Source organism: Montipora capricornis, chromosome 3, assembly GCF_036669925.1.
Source record: "Montipora capricornis isolate CH-2021 chromosome 3, ASM3666992v2, whole genome shotgun sequence".
Classification (NCBI taxonomy): Eukaryota; Metazoa; Cnidaria; class Anthozoa; order Scleractinia; family Acroporidae; genus Montipora; species Montipora capricornis.
In genome coordinates this window covers 29,776,729-29,789,793 of record NC_090885.1, presented here as the reverse complement: position 1 = coordinate 29,789,793, position 13,065 = coordinate 29,776,729, and the positions used below count along the sequence as shown (strand labels likewise).

Sequence of the window (13,065 nt, the reverse complement as noted above, 5' to 3'; positions counted from 1 at the left end):
ATAAACGTCGACTCACCTTGCTCCAAATTTATATCAGTCTATATCAAAATGTCATTTACAAAGCTGGAAAATCATTCTCAGTTGTTATGAGGCCGTGATTTTGCAAATGAAAGACTCTTGCTTTGCCAATTTGACGTTTAGAGCTTATAATTAACAAAATTAAACAAAATTACCTAAAATAGCGTGACCTAGCCCCTTCAACAAATTTATGCATCTGTGACGTTAAGGGAGGCAAACGAGTTGATTGACTGACACTGAGGCAATATAAAGGGGTTAGTTTCTGAACAAGCTGTGGTGCTGCTGTGTCAGTGCGCTCCTAATCCTTGTCTAGTCTACGAGAACCAATATTGTGGTTTTCAGAGAGAAAGTAATTTTAAGGGAAATAAAAATGGCATTCTGTTTCCCTCTCAAGTTCTGTTATTTAGAGGATCAGGGCTTGTTAGCCATACCCACTCCCCGTTCCTTCCCTCCTCCTAGCATGGCGCGAGCCTGGCGCCTGAAGACCCCAGACCTCTTCAGCCTCCATAATCCGAAATGGCGGAAAAACAATTCAGCCGGAACTGGGTTGTGAAAATGTAAGTTTGTCTCATTGCCCTTTAATTTTGTATTTAACCCCAGCAGCTCATTTCAAGAGCAATCAATCTAAAACGTAGTCAATCATGTTTACTTCGTTGCAGTCAGGAACAAGCTAAGCGGTTTCCTGTTGCTAATGCCAGATAACTATGGCTGCACTGTATGATTCATGGATCCTCAGAGACATTTAATTTAAGTCATATATGTCTAAAGTTATTAATTTATGCTAAAAGGAACTAACTCGTGAATAAATAGTTGGCTCTAGACAATATATGTTATCAGTACATTGATTCAAATTCTCGTAAGATTATCAAGATTTTTGCCACTCCAAGATTCACGACGAAACTTACATTGATGCCTAGTGGTGAAATCGAGAATCAGAAAATCCTTCTTGGAAGATGCGTGAGGTTTGTTTCACCATTTTATGACCATGCAGTCGTCTCGTTTTGCTGCACATCTATGTCGTCAGCAGCTTCGACGCAGACTTCACTTCTCTCAAGATGGTTTATTGGCTTAAAAAGCACAGACGGAAAACTCATGAAGTTCAGGGATTTAAAAACACTCGACAGTTTCATGGTTATGAGGTGTTTTTGATGGATCGGCGGAAACTGTAAATGAAGCAATTTGGTTTTTCGTAACCTATGCTAACGCTGTCCATTGGTATTCTCAAGTGTACCTGTGTACATAGACGATTTGGACAAGGCTACTGCACAGAGAGCCCTTTCATAAATGGAGTCCGATTTATAATTCTTCTCTGATTTTGTAAATTGGACCTACTGGCCTCATTTTGTTGTATATATTCGTAAGAAATTATGACCCATTGAAGGAAGGCTTGAAAGGCTTGTAACCATTTAAGGGTATTAAGGATATTTTATTTGGCCCTCATTATGACAAATTAAAAACCTAGTTCGGGTTGACTCTGTCACTACCAAACACATTTACTGAAACTCAGGGCGCTTTCCACTTGACAGAACTGACCGGCCAGACCGGGCATTTGGAAGGACTAACTCTACAACGCATTCAAATTAACACACTTCTAGGATGATGTGTACTCCTCCAGAAGAATGCGAGGGATTATCATGCAAGTGTTACTTCAAATTGTTGCATTTTCTTTGCAAATTATTGGTTATGACCGGCCGGTTCTGACAAAAGGAAAGCGCCCTCAATGTCCTCCTATTAAAGACGAAGACGATTCTGCGTTTTTAAAGAAGATTTTATGCAAAGAAAGAAGCAATCAAAGGTCACTTGCTAGCATTTTATTAGATTTTTGTCATCTGAGATGAACAATGCATATGTCTAATTTTAGTTTTTAAGCGACCACAGATCATTGATCAATCTCATTTCTCGGAAATGAAATCCCTTTCTGGGGTCTTCACATGAATGCCCGACCTATTGCATCGGTCGTGATGCATTGAGGAATACAGACTTGCTTCATTTTCGGGAAACTCGGAGAAGATCACTGAAATACAAAGAGATAGAAACAACTTCCTTTCAGTGTAATCTTCAACTAATGTTTTCAGGAAACAATCCAAAAACGTAGTCAAACATGTCGCAGTCACGAACAAGCTAAGCGGTTTGCGATTGTTATTGCCAGATGACTATGATTATTAAGTCGTATATGTATAAAGTTATTAATTTACGATAAAAGGAACTAATTCGCGAATAAATAGTTAGCTCTAGACAATATATGTCATCAGTACATTGATTCGATCAGGTGTTGACAAACGATCCACTTTCTATCGATGAGACAACCTTACGTACCTGGCTCTTCTTTAAAACATTGTTAGAACGCTCGTGGAAAATGAACAGTTGGTACGCTGTCGTAGAATGGACTGATGATCGGTGCGTATCCATAACTGTATGGGGTAGGTAGAAAAGTAGAAGGACCTTCATTCATGAGCCTTCGTTTTACTGGACCCTGGTTGGCTGCAAATTATGGAGAACACATTCGTTAAGCGTCCACTTCCCAGTAATAGCTTTTTGTTAAATTCACGTAGGACCACCATCTCTATTTATTTGATCATAGTTAATCGAGGGAATGGTTATGAAACCTTAAAACTTTCAAAAGCGAGAACAATGTCGTCGCAATCTATGTTGGATTGACCGTGACAGTGCACAATCTATTGTTTTCGCTTTGCACGGGTTCGCAGATCTAATCGAAAGATTTTTGATTGGTTATATTCTCGGAAAAGGGTGTGTTGAGTGCACCGTCGAGGCCAAAAATACGGACAAAAACATGAAACAGAAAGACTTACCGAGTTTCATAACCATCTCCATGCATTAACTATGATTTGATAAATCGGACAACGTTACCAGAAAGTTTTGGCTCTGTGATCTGCGCTTCATACAGTGCACAACCAGCGGTACCGACTCTGTGTTACCCCTAAAATGAGGTGACCTCCAGTTTTTAATAATTTCTAAAGCTCAACGTTTCAGGTATATTCTCCACCATACATTCACCTTTACAAAATATAAAACGAAAACCGCAATTGACCAGAAATCGGATGACTCAGTAGCTCATATACCAGTTTGCAAGCGCATCCCGTGTTTTACAGGTTCGAGATTTTTTCCGAGCCTCTGCTTAATTGCAGTGAATATCCTAACTAAAAATCACTTTCCACCTTGTACTTAAATGATGCCAAACCAAAGTTATTTATTCACAGAGAATTCTTTATAAATTGAAACTCACTTGTTCTTTTGACACAATGGTTTCCGCAAGCTGTGTGATGGCTGTGTGGTGATGGACAGTGGCAAACAGGTTCGGGCTTCAGGGGCTTAAATTCAAACTTGGGTGGAGTACAAGTACAGCAGCAGGGCCACATGCATGGCCACTTGCACTTTCCGGGGGGAGTCTTCTCTTTACAGCATTCGCAACCCGGGTTGTTGACAGAGGCACCAAACACGCATGGGAATGTTATTCCAGGGCAGCAGCCGGTATTACACCCTGAGCAGGTCACTGGTGGATAGAAACCTCCCTTGCAATTGGAACACATGGTTCCGCCAGCGCACCAATCGTTTGTTCCGCAACAACCTCCGCATCCCATGTCAGCGTAACCACCCGCACAGTACTGGCGTTTTTCTGAAAAAGAATGAAGGTGAAAATATGTGTAGGATTGACTTAGTAAAGACTATTCATGGGCCATTTTTCAACCACTTTAGTGTGATAGTAATTTACCCGTGTCCCCTTCTATTCACTTGAAATCAATTGAAATTTTGCATTGGTTAAAGCAGCCACGAAATTTTGCAGTCAATCAGAAGTTAAGGCAAAAACCAAGCGTTACATTCTCTTTGGTATTTTCTCGCCCTTGACCGGCCCAGCTACAACTATTAGGTTCGAGGCCTACTTATTATTTCATTGATTGTCTGCGTTTAGTGTGATTGCCAGAATGTTAACTTTGGTCTTGCTACGACAGTGGATTCACTACTCAAAATTGCTCTCTAGTTATATTTGACTACAATTTGACTTTAATGCGTTTTTCTTTCCTGCTTAATAAAGACTTAATGCGTCAAGGAAATGCCAAGAGAGGTTCAATGTCACAACTGGGAAAATGTGTCACAGTCACATAAGAGAAACAAAAATTCAAAAACTTCAAGGAAAGTATACCTTATTGACATGAGAATTGCTTAGTTGCCGCCTTCGTTTGTCTCTAAATGGGACAATCCCTTCAATTTTCAAAATTAGCCCGGTGGATGTGATTGGTTCTTCGCAAAGTTAAGCAACAATTAAAACAGAAGCTAAAATTCTTAATGTCCTGACAAATCCCATCCTGGAAGTGCAAATTCAACTTAAACACTAGAGTCATGCAGGTGTAATAATATAATTAAGTTTGTCAAAAAATACATGACCAGGACGTGTATAATATGATTCAAGAGGATTCTACGAAACAAAAAGGACACAGAAATCGTATTAAATTTCTGTTCAATTTATTGAGCAAATTTCTTTCATTAAAATAGAATAAACAATCACTCGCTACATATAGCGATGTTTTTGAAAACGAAAACGTTTTGTTCTTTCTAAGCATATAATGTTCCGTTGGTAATAAAATGAATCTGTTCCTTCCTCATTGGTTGCACATTCCATGGATTATTTTAGGCCACGCTTTTGTCATCTTTGGACAAGTGGTGCCATATAATGGAGCAGTAATATCTGAAAGACAAAAAGAATTAAATTATTCTCCCAACGAGTAGAAAACCCAGCGCTTTTGGAATGTTCTCTGTATCTCTTAGTAATGTGTGACACCTCATTTATTTGCCGTGCTTACAAGTGGTATGAAGGGGTTTAACTGCATAGCGTTCGTGAGTTATTTCTGTTGACCAATTTGGGTTTTATCTAAGGCTAAATGCAAAGTAAGGATTGTAAGGGAACATCGATTATTTCTTTGTCTGAGACTTTCTGGAAGGGCAGTCGTGCAGGGTAACGCTCGAGTTGAGACGGTAGTCTCCACATATAGAGTCCTGGCTTTGTAATCGATTTAAAATGGTCTTGGAAAAGGCATCATGGGGACTCCGTAAGAGAGTGGGTTAAATACTTGAGCATAGCCATAACTATATGGAGCTTGCATGTGTGCAGATGGCTGTTCCATAAGGCTGCGTTTTACAGGGCCTTGCTTAGCTTCTATAAAAAGAAAAAAACAATTGGAAATTATGAGAATAAAAGAATGGATCCCGCGCTGTCGATCTTGCTACAAGGCCATAAAAATACTAAGAGTTAAGATGTTTTGCTTGGTCAAAAAAGGAAAAGATTACAATTATCTTATCCCAGCCTCGAATTGAGGTACAAGCAAATTGCGACTTTTATCTCGTCCAACAAAGGAAAGAAATTTTGCAAGACACATACGTGTTCGTTTGAGACAGTGGTGTCCGCAAGCTGTGTGATGGCTGTGTGGTGATGGACAGTGGCAAACAGGTTCGGGCTTCAGGGGCTTAAATTCAAACTTGGGTGGAGTACAAGTACAGCAGCAGGGCCACATGCATGGCCACTTGCACTTTCCGGGGGGAGTCTTCTCTTTGCAGCATTCGCAGCCGGGGTTGTTGACAGTTGCACCAAAAGCACAAGGGAAGGTGAGACTAGGGCAACAGCCAGTGTTGCATCCGGAGCAGGTAATCGGGGGACCAAATCCTCCTTTGCAGTTGGAGCACATCGTACCTCCAGCACACCAGTCGTTCGTACCGCAACAGCCTCCGCATCCACCACCGCATCCACCACCGCATCCTCCGCCGCACCCGTATATTCCTCCGTAGGCTCCGCCACAACCTCCTCCCATGTAGTCGCAGCCGCCAGAATCAAATGCATCTCCGCATCCACCACATCCGCCACATCCGCATCGCTTCTCTGCGAGAATAGATATAAAACAAGAAAAAATAGTACAGAAGTAAAACAGCCATATGTACTAAGATAAGATTCTTGACAAACGTGCAAATTCGAAACTAAGTTAGTATTTAAGGGAAATAACTCTGATTGTCTATTTGCATATATTAGGCGTTAAAAGTTCTGTTAAACCAAGATTATTATTTACAAGCTTTAACATAATTTACCTGAGTAGAGGGCAGCTCTTTAAAGTTAAATAAATCAAACGACCATGGGTGAAACCGTTAAATAATGTCTTTATTGGACTTTTTTAAAGCACGTGTATTGGAAATATATATGATGGTTTTCCTCCGTTTTCCGCAGATATCTATCGAATACGAACCTGTGACTGCGAGCTAATTGAAATTAAGCTTTAATTACGCACTGTAACCTAATAGCAACAGATGGTAAGTGTACACTTGTATTGACAGTCTGAACAATGTCCCTTGTCGTTTCTAAATGTTTATATGTATGTTGCTATTTAATTCAACTCCAATGGTAGCTCTTTGGTCTTGAAAGGTGGCCTGCAAGTAAAGATGACAAAGAAACATTATGAAAATCATTTTTCTTGTAATACTCTGAATTGATCCTACAACTTGTGAGACTCAAAGTCATAGCGTAATCCTCTTTCAGTCTATTTATCGACGAGGCAGTATGTACGACTCGCAAAAGCAACCGCTTAAGCCGGCCAGAAAATATGCAAACTATTCCATCATTCCTCTTTATTTTGAAGCTTTCTCAAATAAAGACTAAGATGCAAATTGAACTTCGGGTGACCAACTTCCTTGTTTAAGTTATAATTAGTCTTAGAGGTTAATTGCCTTGTCGTTTTACTCACACTGTTCATACATAGTAATAGGGGTAGCTCGCTACCAGTGGACTGCCGTAATAGAAGGGCGCAACAAGGCCGTACACGTACGGGTAAGGCTGAACTCTCTCGATGGCTGGCGAAAGAATGCATCTCTTTTTTCCGTGTCCTGGTGAGGGAATCATGTGGACTGTAAAGAAGACCTTCTACATCTTTAAGTCTGTGTCACAGGCCACTTCGGAAAATACCATAATACTCTTTGTTTGTCCCTCGAAATTTTGCATGAGCATTGTTTTTGTTTTCTCTTAGGACCGACCATTGTTAGTCCCAAGAGAAACTGAAAACAATGCTTATGCAAAATCTGGGGGGACGAACAAAGAGTCTTATGGTATTTTCCGAAGTGGCCTATTGTAACTTGATCAGTGATAAGAGAAGGGGTTTTAACCATGATACGTCAATGTGGTTACTGGTCTATAATCATGCAATGATGTTGATAATGATAACGATGAGGACTAATATAATCTAATCATTCAGAATATTTTTTGGAGTTAAACTTAAGGTGATTCCTCAGAAATTAAAGTTCCCGATGAATTTTTTTAAAACTTTCCCTGAATGTTCTCTACCAAGCACTGTTTCGAAAAAAACAATAAAAATGATAGGTCACCATTCTCGCTTAAGAGATATGATGGGCCAATCTTACCCAATTTATGCTTGTACTCGTGCTATTTAGGCGCATTATTCATCGGTCCACGTTACATTTTGCGGTAGCTCGATAGGTAGTTTATAAAAGTAATACTCGGAAAAAAACTTAACAGGTAGAAAATGTCGAGCATATAGAAATATTATATAAAATTTGTGGAAACATAACACTATTTGAAACGACGTGGACGTAAAGCGTTCGTAGAGTCGTTATTTTTGCGGTCATAATTTGCATCACAGAGTAACGGGTTCCAACATGCTTTCGCCTAGATCTTTTTTTGCTTCCGATAATTTTTTTGGTTTTCTTTTAAATTAAGGGGCACAATATGCACACTATTATTATGCAATAAAAAATACAGGTCACCATGCTCGTTTAAAAGAAAATGAGCATTTATTTCGCTATCGAGGTTAGCTTGAGGGAAATTTCTTTCGCTGTGTACGTGCACGCGCTAATTTGCGCGCGCTAATGACGCAAAAATCGTGCGCAGTAGGGATGCGCAATGCAATACTGAGGAATCACCTTAAGGAATCTTGTAAACAGTTTTCCTAATTTTACGAAAGGACGAAACGTTTTCTTCGTGTACACGACAGCGTTTATTCTAACCTGCGATCAGGCGTACTTTTCATTAGACAGGGCACGAAAAAGAAGGCCTGATACAATTTCGTAACGAGTCATCTGCCCGTAGTCTAGAATCTGGACTTTACTCTGATTGGCCGAAAAACAATAGAGCTCCTGGAGCCTTGCTCCAGGGTTAGGGTTAGGGTCCTTGCTACTTCTCGTAGAATCTGTTAACAGCTGATCAAATTATGGCCGCTGAGAAGGGTTTGAACAGGAAGGATGTTTAACCTCTGTTTACAGCTGCTGTTGCTTCGCCTTCAGATTTTTTTTTTCAAAAATCTTTAAAGGAAGAGAAGAGAGAACGCAGGATTTGGCAACAGTTTATATTTACAAGCCCGAAAATTCTAGAAAAAAATGCATCATTCCACTTTCACCGACTCGAAAACGTTTGTAGTTGCGGTAAGTCCTTTGGAATATATTCGGAATCCAAAAAGAACCGAATAGAACTTTAGTGCTGCCACATTCGGGGAATCAGCCGAGCTTGACAGAGAAATTCGACATTATTTATGGAAGAGCTGAACAACTGATCTGAACAATGGTTTAGTGACACAATTCTTACAAAATGATAGTTGAGTTGCTGCTGCTTCTGGTAAACTAGAATTTCTCAAAGTCCATTACTCTCATATTTATTTTAATAGCATCTTTTATTGGCAACCCAAATATTCGAGTTTAAATAAAGTCCATCCTACTGTTAATTGCGCCTGATGATAACATGAAGAATTCGCGCTTTTTCTGCGATTTTATCCTGAAATTCTTTTTCCTTGATGGTTTGAGCAGAGAAACCGCACTAACTGTCAAGCGAGATTTGCAGAAATAGCTTTGATTGTATGGATTATGTCTGAGTGCGATACATTCCAGCTAAAGTGCTACTTTGTTTTGTTCGCGTCTTTACTTGAATCGCAACGTGCAGGTAATTTCCGGTAAAATCTTATTGGCTCACATTTATAGTATGACACATGATAACATCACTCTTGACGGGTGGGCGGCAGACGACTCGTTCAGTAATTGCATCAGGCGCAGGTTACGTTTATCCCTACTCAATTCTATAATCTCAGTGATTGATTCCTCTTTAGTTTGAGGGTAATGGCGTTTTCTTTTGACTAGTTTACCTGCACGCTTACAGCAGCAACAACAGGGGCAGCAGTGGCAACAATGACAGCAGTCATGGCAGCATCCATGGCAACACCCATGACAACAATGGCAACAGTCGTGACAATCCTTGGGGACCGCCTTGGGCTTCAGTGGCTTCAATTTAAACTCTGGAACCTTGCACTCACAGCAGCACGGCCACATACAAGGCCACTGGGCAAAGCCTTTCTTTGGTGGCTTTTTACAGCATTCACAGCATGGGTTATTAACACAAGCTCCAAACGAGACCGGAAATGTCATTGTGTCGCAATGACCACATCCACAACATCCTCCGCAACAGTGATGACAGCACTCCGGACATCCAAAGCCACCGCAACAGTTGCAGCATCCACAGCAGGATCGTCGGGCTGTTGACATGGAAAAACCACGTCATAAACAACGTACACGTGTATTAAAACCTCGTGGCTAAGGCAAATAATATCAAACTGTGACAATAGAAAAAATTAGTAAAAACGCATAACCAGGCCAGCTTCGTTTTCAAAAATCAATCAAGAAACCACCGAAATGGTTTGGAAAATTTGTCAAAGCAAAGAAAGCGGTGAAAAAGTTTGAAGATGACGAAGCTGCCCTGACTATGGTCTTGCCAAAGTAATTGCAAAGGAAAAATTCAAGGGCAGATCTTAATAAAATACTTACCAAAAAAAATGGAGAGTCTAGCAAGTAGTAACCATGATCAGCAGCATTTATTGTACTCAACTTTTGTTTACGGAACATGTTTCCTTTTCTTTGATCAAATTTCGTACTGGGAAAGGTTGTCCACTCTCAGACGAGTCTCTCAGAAGAGAAGAAAAAGTCGAATCGACATTTGAGAGATGTACCTGGATAATTCCCGACAATTACCGCGGCTTGATACTTGCTTAGGCAGGGCAGCTTTCGACAGCCTTCATCTAAACTTAAAAAGGATATGTTGTTTCGTTTTTGCGAAGCCTTCAAATGTTTGGAACAATGTATCCTCTCGAAAATCTACTAGTGACAAGGAAGCACTGATCGTGTAGGTTCTTTCTTTACGAGATGTCTGAAACCTTATTCATCGTGTATCTTGGGTGAATTTTGTTTGTTTTGTTTGTTTCTTTGTTTCTTTGTTTCTTTGTTTTTGTTTTATTCTATTGAATTTTTTATCCACGTGATAGGGCTTCTACTAACGACGAGACATAAACTTGAACCAACAATTACCCCCCTGTAATCTGAAAAATTATTCGTCTTATTTCTACGGAGCCAATTTAAGTTCTTGGTTTCTCCTTCGTTTGCCTGCTTTCTTGTTTGTTTGCTTTAAGACTTGCTCTTTATTTTTTTGGATGTATCGATAACACTTAACGTTGACAATGAATTTAAAGTGACATTTAAGTCGCCTCGTAGGCCGATTCGGAACAACAGTATCGCCTGTTTACCTCTTTGAAATATTGGTACGTTTAAAATATCAGACGATTTTCTTGAAAAAAAAAATGGTTATTACCAAAGACAAAGAGAAAGAGAAGGCTCTCTCGCAATCAAATAGATAAAAGTTAACGTTCGTCATGCAATATTAACGTGATATTCAATCTCTTTGTTATCTTACTGAGATTGGGAATATATTTTATGGGGGTGAAACAATTTACACATGCACGAAGTTTATTTATTTTATTTACTAACATGCTCCAACGGACATGATTCGACCGAGTATCTTTACTGTTTTAATGGTCAATGAGCGGTGGATATTTTATCAAAAAGAGGAAATTTCGCAGGCACTCTTTTATTCGACTTCATGTTGACGCCATTGTCTTGGTCTCAGTTTGCCCCTTGCATCAAGAATTCCTCTTTGTTTGCTTCTTTATTTGTTTGTTTGCTTGTTTAGTTTGGTTTTCAACGCGTGTAAAGTTCTGGTTTTGTCACATTTCGTATCCCATTTCGTTAAAGATAAACACTTGTTCAGAAAGTCAAACACGTTGCACATATTAAAATAGCTCTTCACAGGATGACCAGCTGAGAAGGTTATTCATGTGGGATACCTGAAAAACAAAGAAGGAAACCAATGAACCGTTTAATCCACCTGTTGTTTTGGCCTTCTTCAATTGCTGGTTTTCACTCACGTGATCAACAGCCATGTTTTTCAACGAAAACAAAAGGAAGCGTTTGCATAATAATAGAGTTAAATTCCCCGAGGATTTGGTCGGGGCACCAACATGGCCGCCTTTTCTTTGTTTTGGGCACCAACATGGCGGTCGTGACGTCATGTGAAAACCGAGACTAGGCTGTATTTGTTTACAAAGGAGAGAATAAGGAAGTCAAAAAGGGCTTTGTCTTGGTAGTTCTTGTGTTTTTAGGTTAATTAAGAATTATTCACCGAAGGCGAAGTGATTATGGGTGAATATTCACCGAGACGAAGTCGAGGTGAATTTTCTCCGATAATCACTGAGCCAGAGGCGAATAATTGTTTTAGTATAAATACACAGGTGATTATCTCAAAAAAGAGAAAAAAAAACATTTCATCGCGAAACCATTTTCACTTACAGTGGCAAAACGACTACTGGCAGCCATTTTGTCCGTCGAGGTGATTATCGGCTGATATTCAGAGATAGCGAGCCAATGAGAGCTCGCGATTTTGTATAATCATCTGTGTATTTATAAAAGGGAATAATCGCAAACACTAAATAAGCTGGCACGCATTGCATTTCTGACAACCGGGGATAATAGAGATATTTAGCATTGCATTTACGTGAAACAGCAAATGACAAATTATAAGTTCTTCTTGTCATAAAAGAATCACTATTCTCTTGCTTCAATTTTTTCACTCTTTTATGAAGATGCCAAAATGAGCCAAAAACCAAGCAAGTTCCCTTTTTTTTTTGACCAAACGCAAATTTCAACCTGAGCTATGTCGCTTACCATCACTATTACACTAAATCTCCGTAATATCCGAAAGACATTTTGGCTGGATGATCCGTCCATATTGAATTTTTGGCGATTGTTTGAAACCCTGTCAAAGCTTGAAAAAACCTTATTCATAAATAGCACCTGTCTTATTCTTCTTCTTCTAATGTGCAAATTAGCCTACCAAGCCTCATTTTAGAGCAAGATTTTTTTTTTCAATTAACTGTGTGGTATCGGGACTTGGTATAGGCTGATTTGTACTTGGACAGAAGAATTTTAAACTGACCGCCATTTATGAATAAGTTCTATGCCTAATTTTTCCAAGTTCCAATCTATTTTCATTCTCTCCATCCTTCAGCTCCATACAACCAAGAGTACCTTGAGTGCAGTAATGTGGTTCATGATAAAGAAATATGGCATTATCTTATGGTCCACAGTAATATGAAGATGATTTTAATTGTATTGAAGTAAGGCTAAAATAATGCAACAGTATTGCCTTTAACTTTTAGGGGACATTTGTGAAAATGCCTTCACCTGTTTGTTTGAAAAAAGCTACGCGAATCTTTCGATACTAGTGACACACGCTTAAAACAAAATCTGTCACCCTAGTTGTACTGTCAAAACGGATTCCAACTCACGATAACATTGATGCACCCAAATGGTTCTTGGAAACGAAACTACAACATTTGCTTGTTTTTCCATTGCTGCAGCGGTTATCTGTTACACGCGAAAATAAGATGTAGGTGGATGTCAATCAAAATTTGATTTGTTTCCATGGCCGCGTGAATAGTCCTGTTCTCTTGACGGCAGTTAAATTCGCCGTGGAAACATTAGATTGACGTCCAGCTAAATTTTACTCTCGAAATATGGAAAAAATGTCTGAGTGGTGCTTGTGACTGATAACCACTGTAAGTAGCGTGAGGTTTCTCCCCACTGCAACTTTCAGTGCGAAAAATGGGTGCACTTATATTTTACTCGTGAAACGTCAAGCTAAATCTGTTCTGAGTCTGCTTCTCTCGACCG

General features: G+C 39.5%; 1 protein-coding gene across 4 annotated transcripts in view; it reads right to left on the bottom strand.

The window, feature by feature from the left end:
* Positions 1-1,814: 1,814 nt before the first annotated feature.
* Positions 1,815-13,065, bottom strand: part of LOC138042841 (uncharacterized) — a 15,198-nt gene continuing 3,947 nt past the window's right edge. The window contains exons 2-4 of one of the 4 annotated variants that reach the window (XM_068888874.1): positions 3,263-3,652; positions 2,335-2,499; positions 1,815-2,032 (exon numbers count right to left, since the gene is read on the bottom strand). In XM_068888874.1, the coding sequence (XP_068744975.1) occupies positions 2,357-2,499; positions 3,263-3,652 (533 nt within the window). In that variant the 3' untranslated portion in view covers positions 1,815-2,032; positions 2,335-2,356. Of the gene's footprint in view, positions 2,033-2,334; positions 2,500-3,262; positions 3,653-4,475; positions 4,723-5,034; positions 5,189-5,410; positions 5,906-6,157; positions 6,445-6,758; positions 6,898-9,155; positions 9,543-10,797; positions 11,181-13,065 lie in introns of those variants that run through there. The other 3 variants (XM_068888872.1, XM_068888875.1, XM_068888873.1) reach the window with 3 other exon arrangements.